The sequence below is a fragment of the Coregonus lavaretus genome, assembly GCF_964263955.1.
Source record: "Coregonus lavaretus genome assembly, chromosome: 1".
Lineage (NCBI taxonomy): Eukaryota > Metazoa > Chordata > Actinopteri > Salmoniformes > Salmonidae > Coregonus > Coregonus lavaretus.
This window is the reverse complement of record NC_139988.1, coordinates 26,602,347-26,629,170: the sequence shown is the minus strand read 5'-3', so window position 1 is coordinate 26,629,170 and position 26,824 is coordinate 26,602,347. Positions and strand designations below refer to the sequence as shown.

At 41.0% G+C, this 26,824-nt stretch overlaps 1 protein-coding gene across 2 annotated transcripts in view; it reads right to left on the bottom strand.

The window, feature by feature from the left end:
* The window catches only part of prim2 (DNA primase subunit 2), an 88,469-nt gene extending 62,627 nt beyond the window's left edge, over positions 1 to 25,842 (bottom strand). Inside the window, exons 1-7 of one of the 2 annotated variants that reach the window (XM_084174694.1) lie at positions 25,746 to 25,842; positions 25,291 to 25,443; positions 24,072 to 24,184; positions 16,814 to 16,908; positions 16,521 to 16,641; positions 13,070 to 13,165; positions 11,447 to 11,584 (exon numbers count right to left, since the gene is read on the bottom strand). In XM_084174694.1, coding sequence (XP_084030820.1) covers positions 11,447 to 11,584; positions 13,070 to 13,165; positions 16,521 to 16,641; positions 16,814 to 16,908; positions 24,072 to 24,184; positions 25,291 to 25,438 — 711 coding nt within the window. In that variant the 5' untranslated portion in view covers positions 25,439 to 25,443; positions 25,746 to 25,842. Of the gene's footprint in view, positions 1 to 11,446; positions 11,585 to 13,069; positions 13,166 to 16,520; positions 16,642 to 16,813; positions 16,909 to 24,071; positions 24,185 to 25,290; positions 25,464 to 25,745 lie in introns of both variants that reach the window. The other variant, XM_084174695.1, reaches the window with a different exon arrangement.
* Between the last annotated feature and the right edge of the window lie 982 nt (positions 25,843 to 26,824).

Below are 26,824 nucleotides of genomic sequence, written 5' to 3'. Positions count from 1 at the left end.
GGCACAGTGATTTGAGCTTTTCGATTGTCCAGCGCAGTCAGCGCACTTGATTTAGCCACAGCTCTCCTGATCCGCCGGGTAGGCGGATGTTGTCCTTTCAGACAAATTAAATGGTTTAAAATGAGAACACTTTGCCTACCAGGCACGCAGGGCTTCTGAATCAAGTGCACCGACCACCAACAGCACAAGACAAAAAAAAAAAAAAAGGCTTTATCATTTTTACAGAAATGTTTGGTGATAAACTAGGAATGCCTTGAAGAATGACCAGTCCATCGCCCGGTTGGTGATCACCACGCTAGAATGAATGATAAACATCTTCTAGCGATGTATTGATAGGATAGGCGCCTGTCAGTCACAAAGCAAGCGATGACAGGGAAACGCAGTCTGCTGTCTGTCCCGCCTCCATGTACAATTTGTGTGCGCTGTGGTTGGTTGGTTGCAGTCAAATTTCTTTACACGGAGGAGGGAGAGAGCATGATGATCGTGAATTTGCACGTCCCATGTAATGTAAGCAGTATCGATGAGTCGAAATCCACTTAGCCTAATGATTGTTTCCCGGCCAACTATATTAATTTTATTTCGGATCTTTGCATGTCTGGCAGACATATCAGTGTGGATGACGGAACACCACCTCAAGCTGATCCTCGGCAAGACGGAGCTGCTCTTCCTCCCGGGGAAGGACTACCCGTTCCATGATCTCGCCATCACGGTTGACAACTCCGTTGTGTCCTCCTCCCAGAGTGCAAAGAGCCTTGGCGTGACCCTGGACAACACCCTGTCGTTCTCCGCTAACATCAAGGCGGTGACCCGATCCTGTAGGTTCATGCTCTACAACATTCGGAGAGTATGACCCTGCCTTACACAGGAAGCGGCACAGGTCCTAATCCAGGCACTTGTCATCTCCCGTCTGGATTACTGCAACTCGCTGTTGGCTGGGCTCCCTGCCTGTGCCATTAAACCCCTACAACTCATCCAGAATGCCGCAGCCCGTCTGGTGTTCAACCTTCCCAAGTTCTCTCACGTCACCCCGCTCCTCTGCACACTCCACTGGCTTCCAGTTGAAGCTCGCATCTGCTTCAAGACCATGGTGCTTTCCTACGGAGCTGTGAGGGGAACGGCACCTCCAGGCTCTGATCAGTCCCTACACCCAAACGAGGGCATTGCGTTCATCCACCTCTGGCCTGCTGGCCCCCCTACCTCTGCGGAAGCACAGTTCCCGCTCAGCCCAGTCAAAACTGTTCGTTGCTCTGGCACCCCAATGGTGGAACAAGCTCCCTCACGACACCAGGACAGCGGAGTCACTCACCACCTTCCGGAGACACTTGAAACCCCACCTCTTTAAGGAATACCTGGGATAGGATAAAGTAATCCTTCTACCCCCCCCCCAAAAAAAAAAAACATATTGTAAAGTGGTTATCCCACTGGCTATAAGGTGAATGCACCAATTTGTAAAATGTCTTTCACATACAGCACATTCGGAAAGTATTAAGACCCCTTGACTTTTTCCACATTTTGTTATGTTACAGCCTTATTTTTAAATGGATTCAAATGTTTTTTCCCCCCTCCTCATCAATTTACACACAACATCCCATAATAACGAAGCAAAAACAGGTTTTTAGAATTGTTTTCAAATGTATAAAAAAATATTCCTTTACTCAGTACTTTGTTGAAGCACCTTTGGCAGCGATTACAGCCTCAAGTCTTATTTGGTATGACGCTACAAGCTTAGGATACCTGTATTTGGGAATTCCTTCCATTTTCTTCTTTCAGGTCTCTCCAGAGATGTTTGATCGGGTTCAAGTCAGGCCTCTGGCTGGGCCACTCAAGGACATTCAGAGACTATTCCCGAAGCCACTCCTGCGTTGGCTTGGGTGCCAGGTTTCCTCCAGACGTGACGCTTGGCATTCAGGCCAAATAGTTCAATCTTGGACTCCCTGAACAAGTCCCTTCTCCCCCGATTGCTCAGTTTGGCCAGGCAGCCAGCTCTAGGAAGAGTCTTGGTGGTTCCAAACTTGTTCCATTTGAGAATGATGGAGGCCACTGTGTTCTTGGGGACCTTCAATGCTGCAGAAATATTTTGGTACCCTTCCCCAGATCTGTGCCTCGACACAATCCCGACAAGAGCTCTACGGACAAATCCTTTGGACATGATTTGGAAAGGCACAATCAATTGAATTTAGCAAAGGTGGACTAGAAACATCTAAAAGGACGATCAATGGAAACAGGATGCACATGAGCTCAATTTTGAGTCTCATAGCAAAGGGTCTGAATACTTATGTAATTAAGGTATTAGTTTTTTTATTTTGCTAACATTTCTAAAAACCTGATCTCGCTTTGTCATTATGGGGTATTGTGTGTAGATTGATGAAGAAAAACATTGATTTAATCAATTTTAAAATAAGGCTGTAACGTAACAAAATGTGGAAAAAGTCAAGGGGTCTGAATACTTTCCGAATGCACTGTATATATTTTTAAAAGGAATGTCTTTATTCGAGAACTCGAGGTGTTCAAGGTGCTATTTTTGACACTTGCGTTTAGGCCAGGGCTGTTCCAGAAATCTACACGGTACAGGTGACACCCTCGATGTTCACTGTCTGACACTTCTTCCAATATGATTTTCATCCATCAAACAGTGAACCACAAACAAATAAAAAAAACATGTTTCTGGTTGGATTTAACCTGCCAATTGATTTCAACATGACTATGGAAACTATTTTGAGTCTCATAACAGTCTAATTCCGGCTTTGATTTACGGCGGCTCTCTGCCGTATGAAGACTGACACATTTCATTTTCTTCCAGCAGCCGATATTCCAAATGCCATCGGAGGGCAAATGTGCAGGCAGCATATGTTTTCATTTGGCGAGATGGATTAGAGTGATGCTTCATACAGCCATCACACAGCTCATTGATGCACTGTATGAGTGGCAATTCCTGACTGGCAATGTCTGTATCCGTCCGCAAACAAAATAATAATTTAGACGACTTATTTGATTGACTGAAGAGCAGGAATACTGGCCAGAAATGAAATTCATTCACTAGCTGTCACAATGCATTTGGCAGGAATGCAAAGGAGGCTTGTGTAATAGGGAGGTGGGTAAAAGCAAAAACTGGTTTGCCATCTACCAAACAGAGCCCTTAAATATGGCATATGCCTCCTTAATATTGCATTACAGAATTTTGAGAATTTAGGTTTACACTACAGTGTGGGGAAGAGATAGGCCTAGTTCTCTCCAACTAAAACGACTACAGGGTTGAGTAATGAACACAGAGCGACTTCCTTTGGATCTCTCAGCAAATCCTAATTGAGCAAAACCTTAGCAACTACTTCGCCTGATGATTGACTTTGGATGCAAACTTTAAGTACTGTTCCCAGACTTTAATTAAAAAGCTCAAAATCGGGCTTTGGGTTGGCAATATCAGTACATAAAGTACATTCTGTTCCCAAAGCTGTCAGATGTATTATTATTCCCCATATCATGTGTGCATTTTAATATCCCTGGTTATAGCAGCAATTAAATCCTCCTCCACATTGTTTACTATGACCGAGTTTCTCATTTGAATTTTAGAGGTCATTAGACTCAAGCAGACTGTAGCTGCAATTACCACAGATTACCACCACCGAATCCACCATGTCATATACTTAGATACCTCGTATCTAAACATTTTCATCATAATGAGGTGGTACATGTCGAACTACACTTCCTGCAGCTGCAATGTACAGTTAAATGTAAAACTGAACACAACTTATGGTAATTATTCACAATCCATTTAGGGCTACTGTTTCATTACAAATGTCAACCATTTTTTGAGTATTTGTTTGTTTTCCACTGCATATGTATATTTTATGTAGGCTACACTTTATTATCAAAACTCTATACATTAAGATGTGAACAATTGATATCATGTTTAATAGAGGACTGTGTAGATGTGTACTGTGTATAAGTTTATCTAAAAGTATTGCATTTGGAAACAAATGTGAAAATGTGAATTTTTCCAACAAATTAAAATGTTCCTCTCCCAGATGAAACCTCAGTGCCTCAGTTTTACAGATTTGTCAGTTTCTTCACACACACCAGCCTTAAACTCCTTTGTACTCCTCCACAACAGAGAGGAAGAAGGCAGTAATGGCCGTGTCATGTCTCTGCATGAATAATCCCATACATCAAATGAGACCAGGACACTCCTTACAATACGCTTTTTAAAATGGTCACTTCCAGTGGAAATAGCCCATTGGGCTCCAATAATGCCAGAGACCTTGTGAGGAGTGAGATCTCATTGAGGTGTGCCACAGGGGATGACATGTCGCGCTGCATATCTGAAGAGAACTGTGAAGGATAGAGTGAAGCAAGGAAATTTCATGTGTATGCATACAAGTACTGGGGTTATACAGATTCCACCAATCTTGCCAAGACAATACATTCCAAGCACTGGTTTGTGATTTAGGCCAAGTACTGCAGTGGCAACAGCATATTTTTATTTAACCAGGTAAGCCAGTTGAGAACACGTTCTCATTTACAACTGCGACCTGGCCAAGATAAAGCAAAGCAGTGTGATAAAAACAACAAGAGTTACATATGGGGTAAAGCAAAACATAAACTCAAAAATACAACAGAAATAAGTATATATACAGTGTGTGCAAATGTAGCAAGTTATGAAGGTAAGGCAATAAATAGGCCATAGTGAAAAATAATTACAATTAGTATTAACACTGGAATGATAGATGTACAAGAGATGATGTGCAAATAGAGATACTGGGGTGCAACTGAGCAAAATAAATAACAATATGGGGATGAGGTAGTTGGGTGGGCTAATTTCAGATGGGCTGTGTACAGGTGCAGTGATCGGTAAGGTGCTCTGACAACTGATGCTTAAAGTTAGTGAGGGAGATAAGTGTCTCCAGCTTCAGAGATTTTTGCAGTTCGTTCCAGTCATTGGCAGCAGAGAACTGGAAGGAAAGGCGGCCAAAGGAGGTGTTGGCTTTGGGGATGACCAGTGAGATATACCTGCTGGAGCGCATACTACGGGTGGGTGTTGCTATGGTGACCAATGAGCTAAGATAAGGCGGGGATTTGCCTAGCAATGATTTATAGATGACCTGGAACCAGTGGGTTTGGCGACGAATATGTAGTGAGGACCAGCCAACAAGAACGTACAGGTCACAGTGGTGGGTAGTATATGGGGCTTTGGTGACAAAACGGATGGCACTGTGATAGACTACATCCAATTTGCTGAGTAGAGTGTTGGAGGCTATTTTGTAAATGACATCGCCAAAGTCAAGGATCGGTAGGATAGTCAGTTTTACGAGGGCATGTTTGGCAGCATGAGTGAAGGAGGCTTTGTTGCGAAATAGGAAGCCGATTCTAGATTTAACTTTGGATTGGAGATGCTTAATGTGAGTCTGGAAGGAGAGTTTACAGTCTAACCAGACACCTAGGGTATTTGTAGTTGTCCACATACTCTAGGTCAGACCCGTCAAGAGTAGTGATTCTAGTCGGGTGGGTGGGTGCCAGCAGCGTTCGATTGAAGAGCATGCATTTAGATTTACTTGTGTTTAAGAGCAGTTGGAGGCTACGGAAGGAGTGTTGTATGGCATTGAAGCTCGTTTGGAGGTTTGTTAACACAGTGTCCAATGAAGGTCCAGATGTATATAAAATGGTGTCGTCTGCGTAGAGGTGGATCTGAGAATCACCAGCAGCAAGAGAGACATCATTGATATACACAGAGAACAGAGTCGGCCCAAGAATTGAACCCTGTGGCACCCCCATAGAGACTGCCATAGGTCCAGACAACAGGCCCTCCGATTTGACACATTGAACTCTATCAGAGAAGTAGTTGGTGAACCAGGCGAGGCAGTCATTTGAGAAACCAAGGCTATTTAGTCTGCCAATAAGAATGCGGTGGTTGACAGAGTCGAAAGCCTTGGCCAGGTCGATGAAGACGGCTGCACAGTACTGTCTATTATCGATCGCGGTTATAATATCATTTAGGACCTTGAGCGTGGCTGAGGTGCACCCATGACTAGCTCGGACACCGGATTGCATAGCGGAGAAGGTACGGTGTGATTCAAAATGTTCGGTGATCTGTTTGTTAACTTGGCTTTCAAAAACTTTCGAAAGGCAGGGCAGGATGGATATAGGTCTGTAACAGTTTGGATCTAGAGTGTCATCCCCTTTGATGAGGGGGATGACTGCGGCAGCATTCCAATCTCTGGGGATCTCAGACGTTACGAAAGAGAGGTTGAACAGGCTAGTAATAGGGGTTGCGACAATTTTGGCGGCTAATTTTAGAAGGAAAGGGTCCAGATTATCTAGCCCAGATGATTTGTAGGGGTCCAGATTTTGCAGCTCTTTTAGAACATCAGCTGTCTGAATTTGTGTGAAGGAGAAGCGGGGCGGGGCAGTGGTAGCCAGTTGGAAAGCATGGCCAGCCGTAGCAAAATGCTTGTTGAAATTCTCGATTATTGTAGATTTATCGGCGGTGACAGTGTTTCCTAGCCTCAGTGCAGTGGGCAGTTGGGAGGAGGTGCTCTTACTTTCCATGGACTTTCCAGTGTCCCAAAACTTTTTGGAGTTAGTGCTACAGGATGCAAATTTCTGTTTGAAAAAGCTAGCCTTTGCTTTCCTAACTGCTTGTGTATATTGGTTCCTAACTTCCCTGAAAGGTTGCATATTGCGGGGGCTATTCGATGCTAATGCAGTACGCCACAGGATGTTTTTGGGCTGGTCAAGGGCAGTCAAGTCTGAGGAGAACCAGGGGCTATATCTGTTCTTAGTTCTGAATTTTTTGAATGGGGCATGCTTATTTAAGATAGAGAGGAAAGCACTTAAAGAACAACCAGGCATCCTCTACTGACGGAATGAGATCGATATCCATACCTGGGCCAGGTCAATTAGGAAGGCCTGCTCGCTAAAGTGTTTTAGGGAGCATTTGACAGTGATGAGGGGTGGTCGTTTGACCGCGGACCCGTTACGGACGCAGGCAATAAGGCAGTGATCGCTGAGATCCTGGTTGAAGACAGCAGAGGTGTATTTAGAGGGTAAGTTAGTCAGGATGATATCTATAAGGGTGCCCATGTTTACAGATTTAGGGTTGTACCTGGTAGGTTCCTTGATAATTTGTGTGAGATTGAGGGCATCTAGTTTGGATTATAGGATGGCCGGGGTGTTAAACATATCCAACTATATATAGCCGTATGGTATAGGGTAGTGTTGTCACAAGACCAGAATTTTGACTTCGATACCAGGTTTACTATCACAATACCATCACAATACCAAAATGATGCCATGGCAAAAAAAGAAGGCATATTAGCCAAAGTCACAGAATGGCACTTCATCCAGACAGATAAACTCAGCTACTGCTGTGTTCAATCATTGGGCATCTTTTGAGTTCAATATCATTACATTTGAACATTTTTATGTCAATTTTTCAGAGACAGCAATGTACGTATTAATGAATCAATCATACAATCAATTTGACTGTTTTTACCAATCGAACTACATTTCGGTAATAATTTATTTGAATGGTAAATCTATTGATAACTGGGTATGGCCTATCCACAATACAGGTGAATGCATATTCAACAGGAGTGTGTGCATGCATTGAGTTTTAGCTTGTTTTGGCTGATTTCATGGGGCTACAGACGACAAAAAATCAGTTTCCCTTCCATTTAAGATGTTGTTGATCAGTACAATAAATACATTTGCATAGAAGTAGATTATTTTATAAAAATGTGTGCTGTCGCTAATCAGTAATGACATCATTCACGAGGCAAGAGGGAGCGGTCCGTCGGAGCACAGTCAGTTCGCTGAGGCAATAGATCATATTTTGGAAGAGACGTGAGCGAGACCAAATAATCAGATTAATGAAGTTTTTGGTGGCAATCAGCCTTGAAATCAGCATATTTTGCATTATGGTTTGCATATAACAACAAAGTACTAGGGTAGTGAATTGATGTTAGCTTTACCTAGCAAGCAAAGCTAGCCTACAAAGCTGGAAGCTACCGGTATCTTCTTGCATTGTAAAGTGTTCTAGCACATATGGACATTGTTTTGTGAAGTTGCGAACAGTAATTTACAGTTTCAACATTTCCACATGCGCGTCGCATTATTCAAGTGTGTTAACTTCTGTGCAGCATGAGCGGGGAGCTAACATGATTCAGACTCCCAGTGAAGGCTAGCAATGAGTAAGTGGAGCAGTCACGGTTGGCGCTATAATAAAAGGGGTGGGCTGCGCTGATAGACACATTTGACAGTACTGAAAGTAACAAAAATTTGAGTACCAAACCGTTTTTCATGTTCTAGTATCAAAAGGTTTCGGTATACCGTGCAACACTAGTATAGATCACATAAATGGAGAAACATGAATAATCCAAGCCATGCATAGGAAAATGGTAATAGCAAGACAAATGTATAACTTGGAAAGGAAATTGGTCAAGTAGCCTAGCCAATACCTGTAACAGCAATACGCAATCTACTTATGTTGGATACAAATAAAAAATATATCCAGATAAAGAACAAATGTGCGCCATGTTTCACACAGAGACAAATAAAATGTCAAAATGTGTGCAACCCCAGTGTATTTTTCTACTCAACTCCTCTAAAGTAGAACTGCCTCTGGTCAGCCCTCCAGCAGGCCATATAGTACTGCCTGCACACGTCAGACAGACAACTCCACTCTGGTACCCACACACTCCATGCAACCATACACTACTACACATAGTAAGAGGGGGACTGATTTACTAAACCCAATTACCAGAGGTCATGGGTTAAGGATTGGAGAACCACTCAACTCTTTTATTTTTTGTCAATATTGAAGTTCATTGTTATCATTGAGGAGAATATTCAGAAAAACAACCTTTCAATAGAATTATCAAATCTCAGACAGAACCAGAATAGTAGAACTAGTTACATGGATAACTAATAGAAACTGTCTCTACGGCGTGACATGATAGCTGCTTGGTAAAATGTGTGAGCAGCTTGATATTCTGGCATGAAGTCCCTTCATGATGTCACATGCCCATACACCAGGGAATGTAGCTTAAGGGGCTGTGGATTCCAAAATAAAAGCATGGTCTCATAAACAAACTCTCAGTTCTACATTATTCGTCTGGTACTTCATGCCATCATGGCATATGTATGTGTCTGGTCCACAGCATTATTTCTGTTCTCCGAGATATAGACTCACAGAAAGTGAAACACTAACAGTCATTCAGAAGTTCATGGGGAAAAGGCAATTTCACTACGGAGCTGTCACCTAGCAACGCAGATAAGCTAATGTTTTTGGTGCGGAACATGTTGGAATGGATAAAAAATCTGTTGCGTCTCTGACAATGGAATGAGAATAGTGGGTGGAGATAAAGGTGCTATGCTCTGTCAGACATTTAGGCTACCATTTCCTTTTTTGTGACCCACAGGTACAATATAGAAATTCATATAATATTCAGCTCGTAATATTTTTAAAGGTACATAAATACAAAGTATTGATCATTAAGACCATAGTAAAATTTAAAAGTAATTAAACATTTAATATGTAAAGGAAAATATTTTCCTTTACGGGTTTTCGCTCCACCCTTGTACTTGATTGATGAATTAAGGTCAATAATTAGTAAGGAACTCCCCTCACCTGGTTGTCTAGGTCTTCATTTAAAGGAAAAACTAAAAACCCACACACACTGCCCTCCGTGGAATGAGTTTGAGACCACTGGTGTAAGTAAGCATGTCACTTTCCCACTTAAAAAGGGAAATAGCACACATTTTCATAATCTCTAGCACCACTCCAACATCAACAAAAGAAAAAGGCGCGTTTCTATGTTTGTGGAATAAAAAATAGCAGAAGATAAGTGTTTCCAATGACATCGGTGTGCATCATGTGACTTTAACCAATTCCGAATAGGCATTGCCTACTAATGTGCTGGATGACAAATATGAATTGGACATTTTTTAAAATGTCCCTTTAATAAACCATCTCTCACAGAAGTCCCTGGGCATATCCATATTACCGCAACAGCATATCATTATTTCAAGGGAAACTTCTAAACGGCCAATTAGGGCCTACTACACCTGTATCCTACATAAGGAGCACAATGATATAATGATATATTCCTAGGGGAATGGGGCTCCATCAAAGAGGACTAAGTTGCATGCTGTTATCAATCTTTGGGAGAAAAGCCTTGCCGTCTAGCCTATAACACAGTGATTCTGCTTTCTAAAGCACCAACCTCAGAGCATCTCTGATCTCAGCTTGGTTTTAATCTCAGCCTGGTCCGTGGAGGGGGAGGAAGGTGGTTTGCAGGAATGACCTATAACTCCTACACAAGTGTACGTTGTCATCCGTTCTCAAAAAACTATCATCTTTCCCGCCTACTCCTGTCGGCTTGAAAAAGCAATCCAGTCCCACTGCCTTCCAATCTCTCACACATCCACCTCATCCCATCGCCAGCCCCGCAACAATCATCTTCTCATCAGACATCCCACTCACTGCTCACTGACATCCAAGCAGGTAATTACTCCAATGCAGGCAAATTACAATGCGCTGCAGACATCTAGATTGCTTTGTATATGCATGCATGTATGACTGACCAGACTGTCTGTCCAATCGACCTTGACCTTGTTAATGGAATTTTGTTTTGTCCAAAGACATGCTGTAAGACAGGCCATATCAAACTAGCACAACAGCACTTAATGCTAAATGAATAAATTCATACTAAATGCATTAATTAATTGTAATTTCACCAAAGCATGCTGACCATTGTCTTCAAAACACACCATGATATATATGCATTTTATTCATAATGGTGTACTATACTGCTGCTTACATTTACTGTACCAAAGCTTTTATTCAGACTCTGCCATCTTCTACTATTCAGAGAAAGGATTGACATTTCAAATGTGCACCATAACACAGGGCTAGATATCCACTTAGACATTTGAGATCCCTTTTCCCCTGTGAGCTAGTGTGATAATGGCATTTGTGAGCACTACAAATGCACCGTTTAATTTACTGCGTTATTCCTATCGATTTTGGAATCATTGGTGGAGCCCTCCTCCACCTGCTGAGAAGGATTAGCCACCAGTAAATACAAGCCTTGCAAAATGTATCATCATTAACAAATGGAGGACAATCATATTTAAATGGTGCTCAATTTCTAATAAATGAATAAATTATTGATTGAGCAAAACTAAATATATCCCTTCCTCTATTCTCAGGGGATGTAAGACTTCAAATAATGGGCAGAGTAATCCCTAGAATAATATGGAGTTACTCGTAATACCTCCATAAAGTTCTAGAGGAACAGCTTATGTCGGGCTGTGAATGATGTGATGTGAATCTGTAAATAATATATGACACATTTAAACCCATGTCATAGTCTTCAAATTACAAGTATTCCAGTTACATGCCATTATTCGGTATAAAAATAAAAACAGAGGTCTACAAAAATGTCCTTACCGCAAGTGCTTTGGACAGTCTTGTACGGAAGTCGTTGAGAACGATGGTGACAATGTCCTGGTGAGGGATGTAGACATAGCCCCCCTTCAGGTAGACCTTCCTGGTTCTCACCAGATCCAACGCATCTTGGAATGGGACCTTGAAATAAAACAGAAACGGGGGTATGAGGTAATACATTCAACATAACTTGCTCATCCAGATGTTTTGCCTCCCAATAGAATATTCATTCTCTTAACACAGGGGTGCACTTACAGTTGAAGTCGGAAGTTTACATACACCTTAGCCAAATACATTTAAACTTAGTTTCACAATTCCTGACATTTAATCCTAGTAAAAATTCCCTGTCTTAGGTCAGTTAGGATCACCACTTTATTTTAAGAATGTGAAATGTCAGAATAATAGTAGAGAGAATTATTTATTTCAGCTTGTATTTCTTTCATCACATTCCCAGTGGGTCAGAAGTTTACATACACTCAATTAGTATTTGGTTGCATTGCCTTTAAAATTGTTTGTTTAACTTGGGTCAAATGTTTTGGGTAGCCTTCCACAAGCTTCCCACAATAAGTTAGGAGGAATGGGCCAAAATTCACCCGACAGAGCTGGTGTAACTGAGTCAGGTTTGTAGGCGTCCTTGCTCGCACATGCTTCTTCGGCTTGCAAACATAACGATGGTCATTATGGCCAAACAGTTGTATTTGTGTTTCATCAGACCAGAGGACATTTCTCAAAAAAGTACAATCTTTGTCCCCATGTACAGTTGCAAACCGTAGTCTGGCTTTTTTATGGCGGTTTTGGAGCAGTGGCTTCTTCCTTGCTGAGCGGCCTTTCAGGTTATGTCGATATAGGACTCGTTTTACTGTGGATATAGATACTTTTGTACCCGTTTCCTCCAGCATCTTCACAAGGTCCTTTACTGTTGTTCTGGGATTGATTTGCACTTTCCGCACCAAAGTACGATCATCTCTAGGAGACAGAACGCGTCTCCTTCCTGAGCGGTATGACGGCTGCGTGGTCCCATGGTGTTTATACTTGCATACTATTGTTTGTACAGATGAATGTGGTACCTTCAGGCATTTGGAAATTGCTCCCAAGGATGAACCAGACTTGTGGAGGTCTACAATTTTTTTTCCTGAGGTCTTGGCTGATTTCTTTTGATTTTCCCATGATGTCAAGCAAAGAGGCACTGCGTTTGAAGGTAGGCCTTGAAATACATCCATAGGTACACCTCCAATTGACTCAAATTATGTCAATTAGCCTATCAGAAGCTTCTAAAGCCATGACATCATTTTCTGGAATTTTCCAAGCTGTTTAAAAGGCACAGTCAACTTAGTATATGTAAACTTCTGACCCACTGGAATTGTGATACAGTGAATTGTAAGTGAAATAATCTGTCTGTAAACAATTGTTGGAAAAATTACTTGTGTCATGCACAAAGTAGATGTCCTAACCGACTTGCCAAAACGATAGTTTGTTAACAAGACATTTGTGGAGTGGTTGAAAAACAAGTTTTAATGACTCCGACCTAAGTGCATGTAAACTTCCGAATTCAACTGTATATGTCCTCTAATATAACCACGTGAGGATTTCACCTTTGTAGAAAAGAACGGAAAATTGATAACTCACTTTGTAGAAGTCTTGGTAGTCAACCGTGGTTCCACTGACAGCAAATCTTGAGTTGATGAGTTTGTCCATCAGGTTGTTCTTCTCCTCAACACTAATCTAGACATTAGGAAAAGGTAGTTGGCATTCAGTCACAGAAACAAGCATATTGACCCTTGATAGTATAGCTATCTAACGATGTAATGTTGTTGCATTCTCCAGAGTGAGATGAAGACTGTTGTACACTTGCCCATCTATCATGTCCTCTTACGCCTAAACAAACGAAAGACAATCTGTCCTCGGGCTGTCGATGACCTATCTGACTGGTATGGGTCTCAATCAATAGAGTGGAAGCAGCAAACACATGGTAAGGCGAGGGAGTGGAGAGCTGGTTCGTATTCATTAGTTCATATGAGTCACTCCCTGTTTCAGTCCATTTTGGCCTGGCATAAATGCCATTGTGGGATATCTTACACTGAAGACCCATAATGCATCAGATGCTTTATCATCACAACATATCAGGCTTTAATAATAGCTAAGTTTCATAATTGGTGACAATATGCGCATTTTCCCACCACAGATGTGTTTCCATCAAATGTACTTGCTGTGGATAAAAGGCTGAGCATGATGACGTAGTGCACATAAAAATAACTTTTGCGGTTCAATTCCCATGTACCAAATAAAATACAAGTTAAATGGGTTTTCGTCGCATTTAACTCTGATGGTTTTGTCACAAAAAATGTGCGCTCTAGCCAACAGCTTGCACATACAGTGCAGGTATAGCACGTGATGAGATTTTAAAATGGACAAAAGAGCAAGATTTTTATTTGTCAAAACGGCAGCCAAGCATCGATCATGTCACCAGAACGAGACCCTCTACGTTTATTGTAAAGGAGCATCAAGGTCTTCACTGTGCATTTCATCTGTAGCCTAATACACTGCACGCTTTCAGAGTCGTAGTGGGAGGAACACACAACATATCAGAGTGACTCCATGTTTACTTTGACATGGTTATTATATCAATATTTGCACATAAAAAGGAGTTGACCGCAATTTCTTGCATAATTAATTTTACCGACACAAAAAGATCCCACCTTGTCTAGCGTATTTTGTCTTGTCGACATTTGGAAAGTTTATCAACAAATCTGCTTTTCCTGTTCCCATCAGGTCAGTCGTGACATTTTTTATCCGACATGTATTTTACTTGCATAAAAAGGTTGGCTGGAAACCTGGTTACTGTAATAGAAACGGGGATAAACACAGCCAACCATAAGGGCAGATAAAACACAGCCAACCATAAGGGCAGATAAAACACAGCCAACCATAAGGGCAGATAAAACACAGCCAACCATAAGGGCAGACGGAGTTAGAACCTTGCCACCCATCTCCCAAGACATTATCAAAGAAAGGCTGCCAGCTATGTAGAACCTGCGGCCATAACAAACGCTTTACCATCTGTCACTCAAATAATGATATCCAGGGCAGAGTATGTGAGCGGAGCGGGATTCCCAAAGGCTGGAGCGTCGGCCTTCTCGCTCGCTCCAATTTCGCTCCAGTAGCGCTCACTTCACGAGCTCAGGGCATGCCCGGCCCAGCATTCATTTGCTTTAGCTACTGTCATGGAGTTCGCTAAATATTTTCATAAACTGATAAAACACAGGCGCTAAATCAAGGTGACTTACAAAGACTAAGACCAAGAGCAAGAGGAGGAGTGCGGTGATGTAGTGTCCACAACTAAAGAATCATTGTGGAATCTGAAGACACATATCCCGAAAGCATGATGCTTTACTTACTACGTGTACATGCTAAAAGAAAGGAACGAGGTGGGTAGATAACTGTGTGTCATTGTAGCAAAGTATTTCTAAACTAAAAAGCAGATCTCTTAAACTTTTCGTTCATTTTTGTTCTATTATCTATACAATAGGCCATAACGGTTTATGGCCCAATAGGCCTGGCATATTAAACAGCTTTCCGTTTTGATTGTTTTTTTTTTGCCTAAAAACCTTTAGGCCTACCTATAGGAAAATAATAATAAACATCTCTGCATCTCTGTCCAGCCTGGCAAGAGTGGCCAAAAGGGTGTTTAGCATCCCCAGTGGCTCTGCAAGTGTGGAGCAGATATTCTCCACTGCTGGCCGGCTCTCCAGGCACCATCGGATGAGCCTGAAGCCGCAGACTGGCCAAACTCGTGTTTCTAAAAATGAATTCAAAAAAGGCACTAATAAGTCATTGTTCGTTTAATTTGTATTTAAGTAAGACTATGATGATTCAATACAACAGAATGTTGTTTAAATGCTGAAAGCTGTACGTCCCTGCCAACCTATTGTGTCGCACTCGCAGATGCTTCACAATGTATTCCTTTGTAGGCTATAGGCTTGAAATAATATAGCCTAAATTATTCATTTTCGTTCCATCTTAGGCTCCCTGTCTGGCTGCCCTACTTAGAGTGTTTATATGCTGTTTAATATGACATGTAGCCTATTTGAAATTATGTTCGCTTCTTACATTCACCTTTTCATGTTTACTCAAATACTTTTCATTCAAATCCATATGGTTTGGTTTCAATAAAAATAGATGGTGTTGGTTAAATTGTGATTTTAATGAATGGAGTGAATTTGGAGCAGCAGTTTCTCACAGGTTTTTTTCTGTGAGTGTGGAGCGGTTTTTAGTGGAGCGGTAGGAAACGACATGGAGCACCGGAGCGGTGTGCAAGCACCTCTCCATGAGTGATGAGCGGGATCTCCAACCGCTCATCTCCACTCACATGCTCTGATCCAGGGACTGTTTGGGGAAATGTTCTACCTATCCCCTTCTGGGCAATGTATGTGATGAATGGACTTTTTCACAGTGCAAAAATAAATGCGAGTTGGTGGGAGGGAGGGGAATCACCTCCCTTGTTGCCATATTGCAATACTAAAAACACTGCTCTACTCACTGGTCATGTCAAATTAAATGAAAAGGAGCATGTTCTATACAGTACTGTAAATGTGTACTATTTAATTATTTGAGTTCAATTGATTTATCTTGTACAAGTTTTAATTTATCACAACAAATCTTATGGAACACACCTGGAAGTAAAACAGAATTCAACTTCAAAATAGATCGATTGCAAAAACAACCCTCACCACAGCAGACGTTTTTCAGACAGGTATACTATTGTGAGCTGACACCGCCATCTGCTGGCGGGTCTGAAACATTACCAGAAATATGTCCAAACAGCATCATGAACAGACTTACTGAGAATTTATATTTAGCAAAGTTGACACCTGTTACTAATATATATATACACACAAATAAATCGAAACTTTGCACCAGTGCATACCACTTCTGCATTCACCAATGGAGGACAGGGATGAACCATTTGCTTGGTTATGCCAATTCCCGTCTTTATATTGATGGCAGAGCTGTTTTGCTCACATTTGAGAGTAAAATGTGCATTTCCCTCCACAACAACAACATAAATAAATAGACTCACTGTATGATAGTGAAGATTATTGCGATGCAGAAATTCGCTTTGGTTTTTGGGATGCAGGTGTTTGAAGCGATAACGGAAGAGGTCAATCTCTTGCTGGATAAACCACCGTCTGAGATCTTCTCTGCAAGATTAAAAAAGTAAACTTATTGTTTGTTCAATTTACAAAGTAAGAGAATCACTTGGTATGTTGTGTCACAAATCATTTGGTAGAAGACATCCTCCTCTTGGTACATGCCTATTTGGAGAAAGGGACATTACATGTTTATTGAAAAGGCTGTAAAGACTTCACTTACGTTTGGCAGTATGCAAGCCGGAGAATGAAGTGGGAGATATGGTCCTTTCTTCGCTTCTCAAATTCACTGGGCCCAGTTTGAGGTTTCCGGTCATCCTTAGTGGTTTTAAAAGGAAAGCATACCTGAACATCTAAACATCCCAAAAGAAAGCATTCTCTATTTCAATATCAATGTCAAACTCTTGATCACCACCTGCAATTCACCAGTGTTTTCTATTTTCCTTTGATGAAGGACTGAAAAATCAATACACACTATGAGTAGAGCTGACCCCAATTATTCGACTGGCGCAGCGGTGTAAGGCACTGCATCTCAGTGCTTGAGGCGTCACTACAGACCCCCTGGTTCGATTCCAGGCTGTATCACAACCGGCCATGATTGGGAGTCCCATAGGGCGGCGCACAATTGACCCAGCGTCGTCCGGGTTTGGCCGGTGTAGGCCGTCATTGTAAATAAGAATTTGTTCTTAACTGACTTGCCTGGTTAAATAAAAGGTGAAAATAAATAAATAATATAAAAAAATTGGTCGATATAGGCTGTTGGTCGACCGAGAAGCAAATATACACTACCGTTCAAAAGTTTGGGGTCACTTAGAAATGTCATTGTTTTCTAAAGAAACGCAATTTCTTTGTCCATTAAAATAACATCAAATTGATCAGAAATACAGTGTAGACATTGTTAATGTTGTAAATGGCTATTGTAGCTGGAAACTGCTGATTTTTAATGGAATATCTACATAGGCGTACAGAGGCCCATTATCAGCAACCATCAGTCCTGTGTTCCAATGGCACATTGTGTTTGCTAATCCAAGTTTATCATTTTAAAAGGCTAATTGATCATTAGAAAACCATTTTGCAATTATGTTAGCACAGCTGAAAACGGTTGTGCTGATTAAAGAAGCAATAAAACTGGCCTTCTTGAGACTATTTGAGTATCTGGAGCATCAGCAATTGTCGGTTCGATTACAGGCTCAAAATGGCCAGAAACAAATAAACTTTCTTCTGAAACTCATCAGTCTACTCTTCTTCTGAGAAATGAAGACTATTCAATGCGATAAATTGCCAAGAAACTGAAGATCTCGTCCAACGCTGTGTACTACTACCTTCACAGAACAGCGCAAACTGTCTCTAACCAGAATAGAAAGAGGAGTGGGAGGCCCCGGTGCGCAACTGAGCAAGAGGACAAATACATGAGTGTCTAGTTTGAGAAACAGACGCCTCACAGGTCCTCAACTGGCAGCTTCATTAAATAGTACCCGCAAAACACCAGTCTCAACGACAACAGTGAAGAGGGCGACTCCGGGATGCTGACCTTCTAGGCAGAGTTGAAAAGAAAAAGCCATATCTCAGACTGGCCAATAAAAATAAAAGATTAAGATGGGCAACAGAACACAGACACTAGACAGAGGAAGATTGGAAAAAAGTGTTATGAACAGACGAATCGAAGTTTGAGGTGTTCGGATCACAAAGAAGAACATTTGTGAGACGCAGACCAAATGAAAAGATGCTGGAGGAGTGCTTGATGCCATCTGTCAAGCATGGTGGAGGCAATGTGATGGTGGTAAAGCGGGAGATTTGTACAGGGTAAAAGGGATCACTCCATTTTGCAACGCCATGCCATACTCTGTGGACGGCGCTTGATTGGAGCCAATTTCCTCCTACAACAGGACAATGACCCAAAGCACAGCTCCAAACTATGCAATAACTATTTAGGGAAGAAGCAGTCAGCTGGTATTCTGTCTATAATGGAGTGCCCAGCACAGTCACCAGATCTCAACCCTATTGAGCTGTTGTGGGAGCAGCTTGACCGTATAGTACGTAAGAAGTGCCCATCAAGCCAATCCAACTTGTGGGAGGTGCATCAGGAAGCATGGGGTGAAATCTCTTCAGATTACCTCAACAAATTGACAACAAGAATGCCAAAGATCTGCAAGGCTGTAATTGCTGCAAATGGAGGATTCTTTGACGAAAGCAAAGTTTGAAGGACACAATTATTATTTCAATTAAAAATTATTTTTTCTAACCTTGTCAATGACTACATTTCCTATTCACTTTGCTATATTTCCTATTCAAACTAATTTCATGTATGTTTTCATGGAAAACAAGGACATTTCTAAGTGACCCCAAACTTTTGAACGGTAGTGTATATACAGTACCCGTCAAAGGTTTGGACACACCTACTCATTCAAGGGTTTTTTCTTTATATTTTTACTATTTTCTACATTGTAAAATAATAGCGAAGACGTCAAAACTAAGAATAACACATATGGAATCACGTAGTAACCAAAAAAAAGTGTTAAACAAATCAAAATATATTTTATATTTGAGATTCTTCAAAGTAGCCACCCTTTGCCTTGATGACAGCGTTGCACACTCTTGGCATTTTCTCAACCAGCTTAATGAGGTAGTCACCTGGATTGCATTTGAATTAACAGGTGTGCCTTGTTAAAAGTTAAATTTGTGGAATTTCTTTCCTTCTTATTTTGTTTGAGCCAATTAGGTAGTTGTGTTGTGACAAGGTAGGGGTGATATACAGAAGACAGCCCTATTTGGTAAAAGACCAAGTCCATACTATGGCAAGAACAGCTAAAATAAGCAAAGGGAAACAGTCCATCATTACTTTAAGACACGAAGGTCAGTCAATACGGAATATTTAAAAAGAACTTTGAAAGTTTCTTCAAGTGCAGTGGCAAAAACCATCAAGCGGTATGATGAAACTGGCTCTCATGAGGACCACCACAGGAAAGGAGGACCCAGAGTTACCTCTGCTGCAGAAGATACGTTTATTAGTTACCAGCCTCAGATTGCAGCCCAAATAAATGCTTCACAGAGTTCAAGTAACAGACACATCAACTGTTCAGAGGAGACTGACAATCAGGCCTTCATGGTCGAATTGCTGCAAAGAAACCACTACTAAAGGCCACCAATAAGAAGAAGACACTTGCTTGGGCCAAGAAACACGAGCAATTGACATTAGACCGGTAGAAATCGGTCCATTGGTCTGATGAGTCCAAATTTGAGATTTTTGTTTCCTACCGCTGTGTCTTTGTGAGACGCAGAGTAGGTGAACGGATTAACACTGCATGTGTGGTTCCCACCGTGAAGCATGGAGGAGGTGGTGTGATGGTGTTTTGCTGGTGACACTGTCTGTGATTAATTTAGAATTCAAGGCACACTTAACCAGCGTGGCTACCACAGAATTCTGCAGCGATACGCCATCCCATCTGGTTTGTGCTCAGTAGGACTATCATTTGTTTTTCAACAGGACAATGACCCAACACCTCCAGGCTGTGCAAGGGCTATTTGACCAAGATGGAGAGTGATGGAGTGCTGCATCAGATGACCTGGCCTCCACAATCACCCGACCTCAACCCAATTGAGATGTTTTGGGATGAGTTGGACCCCAGAATGAAGGAAAAGCAGCCAACAAGTGCTCAGCATGTGGGAACTCCTTCAAGACCGTTGGAAAAGCATTCCAGGTGAAGCTGGTTGAGAGAATGCCAAGAGTGTGCAAAGCTGTCATCAAGGCAAAGGGTGGCTACTTTGAAGAATATCAAATATATTTGGATTTGTTTAACACTTTTTTGGTTACTACATGATTCCATAGATGTTATTTCATAGTTTGATGTCTTCACTATTATTCTACAATGTAGAAATAGTAAAAATAAAGAAAAACCCTTGAATGAGTAGGTGTCCAAACTTTTGACTGGTACTGTATATATTTTATGGCACACGAGACATCTTAGCTCCCTCTGTAGATGCCTACTGGACAAATGGATTTGTATTGCTTTTAAGACTTTTAATGAATTTTTATCTTAAACACATTTTATTCTAGGTAGCTAGTTGTATAGGTAGCTATCAAGTAAACGCCTGTCTTATTTGCGCCCATCTCAGTGAACTAATCCATTGCGGAGGCCGCGGGGATGGCGCAGTCCAAGAAGGGGAGTGTGGCTGCACAATGCACGTCTCTTCAGAATGCGCCCTCTCCCACCAATTTGTGCACATTCATTGTTTCATAACTTCATTGTGTGTATTGTTTGCGTTTGATTGTTAGTGTATTAATTCCCCATTACATATATCACCAGTAGTACATTTACTGTTACTTCCTATAATTTCTAATCTAACATGTTTTTTTGATTACGGTAATGTCTGTTAATGCATTCTATTATATACAGTGGGGGGAAAAAAGTATTTAGTCAGCCACCAATTGTGCAAGTTCTCCCACTTAAAAAGATGAGAGGCCTGTAATTTTCATCATAGGTACACGTTAACTATGACAGACAAAATGAGGGAAAAAAATCCAGAAAATCACATTGTAGGATTTTTTATGAATTTATTTGCAAATTATGGTGGAAAATAAGTATTTGGTCAATAACAAAAGTTTCTCAATACTTTGTTATATACCCTTTGTTGGCAATGACACAGGTCAAACGTTTTCTGTAAGTCTTCACAAGGTTTTCACACACTGTTGCTGGTATTTTGGCCCATTCCTCCATGCAGATCTCCTCTAGAGCAGTGATGTTTTGGGGCTGTCGCTGGGCAACACGGACTTTGAACTCCCTCCAAAGATTTTCTATGGGGTTGAGATCTGTAGACTGGCTAGGCCACTCCAGGACCTTGAAATGCTTCTTACGAAGCCACTCCTTCGTTGCCCGGGCGGTGTGTTTGGGATCATTGTCATGCTGAAAGACCCAGCCACGTTTCATCTTCAATGCCCTTGCTGATGGAAGGAGGTTTTCACTCAAAATCTCACGATACATGGCCCCATTCATTCTTTCCTTTACACGGATCAGTCGTCCTGGTCCCTTTGCAGAAAAACAGCCCCAAAGCATGATATTTCCACCCCCATGCTTCACAGTAGGTATGGTGTTCTTTGGATGCAACTCAGCATTCTTTGTCCTCCAAACACGACGAGTTGAGTTTTTACCAAAAAGTTCTATTTTGGTTTCATCTGACCATATGACATTCTCCCAATCCTCTTCTGGATCATCCAAATGCACTCTAGCAAACTTCAGACGGGCCTGGACATGTACTGGCTTAAGCAGGGGGACACGTCTGGCACTGCAGGATTTGAGTCCCTGGCGGCGTAGTGTGTTACTGATGGTAGGCTTTGTTACTTTGGTCCCAGCTCTCTGCAGGTCATTCACTAGGTCCCCCCGTGTGGTTCTGGGATTTTTGCTCACCGTTCTTGTGATCATTTTGACCCCACGGGGTGAGATCTTGCGTGGAGCCCCAGATCGAGGGAGATTATCAGTGGTCTTGTATGTCTTCCATTTCCTAATAATTGCTCCCACAGTTGATTTCTTCAAACCAAGCTGCTTACCTATTGCAGATTCAGTCTTCCCAGCCTGGTGCAGGTCTACAATTTTGTTTCTGGTGTCCTTTGACAGCTCTTTGGTCTTGGCCATAGTGGAGTTTGGAGTGTGACTGTTTGAGGTTGTGGACAGGTGTCTTTTATACTGATAACAAGTTCAAACAGGTGCCATTAATACAGGTAACGAGTGGAGGACAGAGGAGCCTCTTAAATAAGAAGTTACAGGTCTGTGAGAGCCAGAAATCTTGCTTGTTTGTAGGTGACCAAATACTTATTTTCCACCATAATTTGCAAATAAATTCATTAAAAATCCTACAATGTGATTTTCTGGAAGAAAAAAATCTCAATTTGTCTGTCATAGTTGACGAGTACCTATGATGAAAATTACAGGCCTCTCATCTTTTTAAGTGGGAGAACTTGCACAATTGGTGGCTGACTAAATATTTTGTTTCCCCACTGTGTGTGTGTATATATATATATATATATATACACTGAGATCATGTGTTACTTAAATAAAGTCCACCTGTGTGCAATCTAACTAATTATGTGACTTCTGAAGGTAATTGGTTGCACCAGATCTTATTTAGGGGCTTCATAGCAAAGGGGGTGAATACATATGCACGCACCACTTTTCCGCTATTTATTTTTTTGAATTCTTTGAAACAAGTTATTTTTTTAATTTCACTTCACCAATTTGGAATATTTTGTGTATGTCCATTACATGAAATCCAAATAAAAATATATTTAAATTACAGGTTGTAATGCAACAAAATAGGAAAAATGCCAAGGGGGATGAATAATTTTGCAAGGCACTGTAAATGTGCCCATTTGGAGATCTGACAGTATTTCTGATTGGCTTAATTCACCACCACTAATGAGCTGTGCAGCGTCTCAAAGTAATGTTTCCTTCACCTCAAACAGAAAGCAAACAGTCTGTTTCTACATCCATTGAGAATGAAAATAATTCCTCAACATTAGATTTTTTCCCCCAACCCTCTCCCTTTCGATAACCACTCAGCGTGAAAGGGAAAAATGTAATGCTTGAATCCAGTGGAAACACAATAAAATAGGCCTACCTGATTACTTCTTATCCCTTGCGCAAATAGCCTACAGATGTGTCTGTCCCGAGCTCACTGGTGCAGGAAACTGAGGGCCCAGAATATTTGATACAATGTTGCAAGGAGCTTCAGGCTGGACCCAAGTTAATAGTTGATACAATGTTTCAATTTCGTTGCAGACAGGCCATGTATAGCCAATGTGATTTATTGGATTTTTATCAGGATATTTTCTAATTACAATGTTTTTATTTGTTGGCTTTATAGGCTATTTTTACATTTGGCAATAGAAATTACTTTTTAGGTTCGTATCATTTTCATTTAGATAGAATTTTGATTAACCACATGACAATGATTTTGAGATACGAAGACGTTATTATAAATCAAATGAAACTGTTGCACAAAAACGTGCATATGAAAACCATAACTGGCACGCAGATCGTTGGAAATGGTAAGATAAATTGCCATTCCACATGAGAAAGTTTGCCGATTACTGGCAACTTCAGGAGAGTAACGGCAGAATTTGTGAAAGCCAGTAGAAGCGGGAGGAGGATGGTCGGGACAGGTTAAGGTTTTTTTTCTTCTGGTTATCTTGATCTCTGGCTCCCATGAGTCATTTGTGTCTTATTTCATCAAACAGTGAGCTTAAAGCATCAGACAAGCTTAATGCATACAGTATATACAGTAGCTGATTTTATTCAAACACAGGTTGTCTATATGGAAAAATACATGTTTTAAAATTTGGTCGAAAGAACAGATGACATTCGGTCGACAAATATCTATTTTTTTTGTCAGGGACAGCCCTAACTATGAGTATCTTCTTTATGTAGCTACGCACTATGGAATTCTGAATGTCTCAATTTGATTCATATTGATCATCATGTTGTACTCACAGCCTCTATTTTGTAGGGAAAGTTCAAGTTTGAGAACTCTGCATCCAGTTTCTTGGTATATTGGTCAGATGTTTTCACATAGCTCACTCCAAGGTTTTCAACAGTCTTCAACACTGGAATGACAAAACATGTTCAAAACACCATGCAACGTTAGCTATGTAAATAAAAGGTGACACTGTCAGACAAATGTATCCCGTTAGTGGTAACACTTTACTTGACACCCAGCTTCATAACACGTTATGACACAGTCATAACCATGTCATAATATGGTCATAACACTGTCATGACCCATATATTTACACCTGTTGTGACATACTGCATTATATTATGTCTACATAAGTGTCAAAACCCACATTTATTCAAATGTGTTTTTTCCCTGCCAAGAAAGTTTGTTTCTTAAGTCAGTTGTTGTTGTAATGAATTCTTTACTGTCATGTTTATTTTCTCATCATATTTTAAATAACTAGCAGAAAATACACATTATGACACTGTCCAGAAGCATTATGACCATCATATTCATATAAGCCAGATAGGCCTATCACGTACATGCCCTTATGTCAGTCAGTCAAAAAGAGGGTGTCTTCTCCTGCTTCTGAAATCTGCTCCTGCATTCATCAGCAACAGAGCATTGGGGTAGGTGCATGTCTGACATCAATTTGTGCACAGTTACAATCATATTTAATATGGTCAATTTCAGAAAATGTTATATAACAAACATACTGTTGACAAGTTGTGGTCTTCTGTAGCTCAATTGGTAGAGCATGGCGCTTGTAACGCCAGGGTAGTGGGTTCGATCCCCGGGACCACCCATACGTAAAAATGTATGCACGCATGACTGTAAGTCGCTTTAGATAAAAGTGTCTGCTAAACGGCATATATTATATTACAAGTTGGCTATGGTGTAATGGAATGTTTTGTCTTGTAAGTAGGTGTCATAACCAGCCATAAAATAATTACATGGTAGGTTTTGACAATCTTCTGTAGTTGTCATAACCAGCTATAATAAAAAATAATGTTTATATATATATATAAATAAATATATAACAGGTCTAAATATGTGTGATGACAGTGTTTTGACCATATTACGACAGGTTATGTCAGCTGTTATGACCGTGTCATAACGTGTTATGACGCTGGGTGTCAAGTAAAGTGTTACCCAGTTAGTTCATAACAGTACACGTGTAAACCAGCAGTAACTGAAGCTAGCTAGACAACTTACGTTTCAGCCTTTCCACAGCGAAGGTCTCAAACTCGGAGAGAGAAATATTTTCGATGGGGGGCTGACCATAGAACTGAAGACAATGTCCATACAGCTGCTCAGTCTGAGAGTTGCCAATCAACTTCTTTCTTCTGCTGAAGAACTGCATGGTTCCTGAAGATGAGGCAAGGCATCTCAAAGATTATGAGTTAACAAAATTACCTTCTTGGCCATTACTGTACTCTCTTTTGGTTAGAAGTATTAGCTAGTTAGTCAAAGAGAACGTCTCTGACAGTTGTCCAAAATAAAAACTATCACACACTGCCTTCATAACATTATTATGGCAAGCTAACGTTAGTTAGCGTTAGTTAACTACCGTGCAACTGGTAACTACGAACAGGTTTTAGGTTTAGATTTCACAAGTTAAACAATACGTAAGTGAATAGCTAAAACGTTCTACAATTCCAACAACTTACCGGTATCTCGCTTCGCTTATTTTATCAAGAGAGCTAGCTTTGCTTCTGTCTATTCTTGTCTTGATTCCCGCCAATTGCCACAGAGCGTTCTAATCTCAGCGCGGGAAAATGACGTAAATGCGAGTCTGTCAGACGTCATTTCCGTTTTTTACCACGTTGACAAAGATATTTATTATTAACCCAAGATAATTCATCTGTCTCGTTTAAAGTGGGAGCAAATTAAGCACAGTGGGCAGAACAAGCAAGTAGGTGGGGCAAAGCCAAGCACGAGCTAGCGAGATCCTATTGGCGCGTTGTAGTATATATTTCCATATTTCCGTTAGGGAACGCCTCCTCTATGAAGTGCGCGTGTGCACAAACGTAATTCGACCTTGCACTCCTTATAAACAACGCCATTTTTTTTTACTTTGGCAAAGCGTCAAGTCTATAAAACGTAGTTCACTGTGTTCATAACAGATTGTAGTTTTGGGAACAGACAAATGTATTGAGATAGATGTTTAATCGATGAGACAATTCGCAGAATGTTGGCCCAGTTTCATCCTCTACCACTACCCTCGACTTTCTAAACGGATGCTTCAGCTTTATATGTGTTACCCCTTCTGTCTGTGACGCCGACTCTGTCTCTCATGACATTCTTCCACCTCTAACCACAGATCTAGGATCAGAACACCCGTCCCGCAAACTCCGAGGTGGATGGAAAAATATAACTAGGAAAACTGACCATTGATCAGTGTATAGCGGGAGTAGCCACACAATCTGTGAAGTAATTTGTAATTTAATCACGACATAACCTGGCCACAAACAGACAAGATCAGCTAGGAGTATGGTATTTTACACGCGTTGTATTTCAGAAACTGACCCAGGGACAGAAGAGAGTTGCAGTGAACGGTGGATCTTCTAGCTACCGGAAACTAAAAGCGTTTATAGCAACCGGACTGCAGTTGTAGGTTGTCACTAGTAACCCAGCCACAAAGTAAAAATGCATGGAAACTAAAATTAGCTTTTTGGTCTTCATTTAAGGTTAGGGTTATGTATAAGGTTAGAAGTGTGGTTAAGGTTAGGGTTAGGTTTAAAATCAG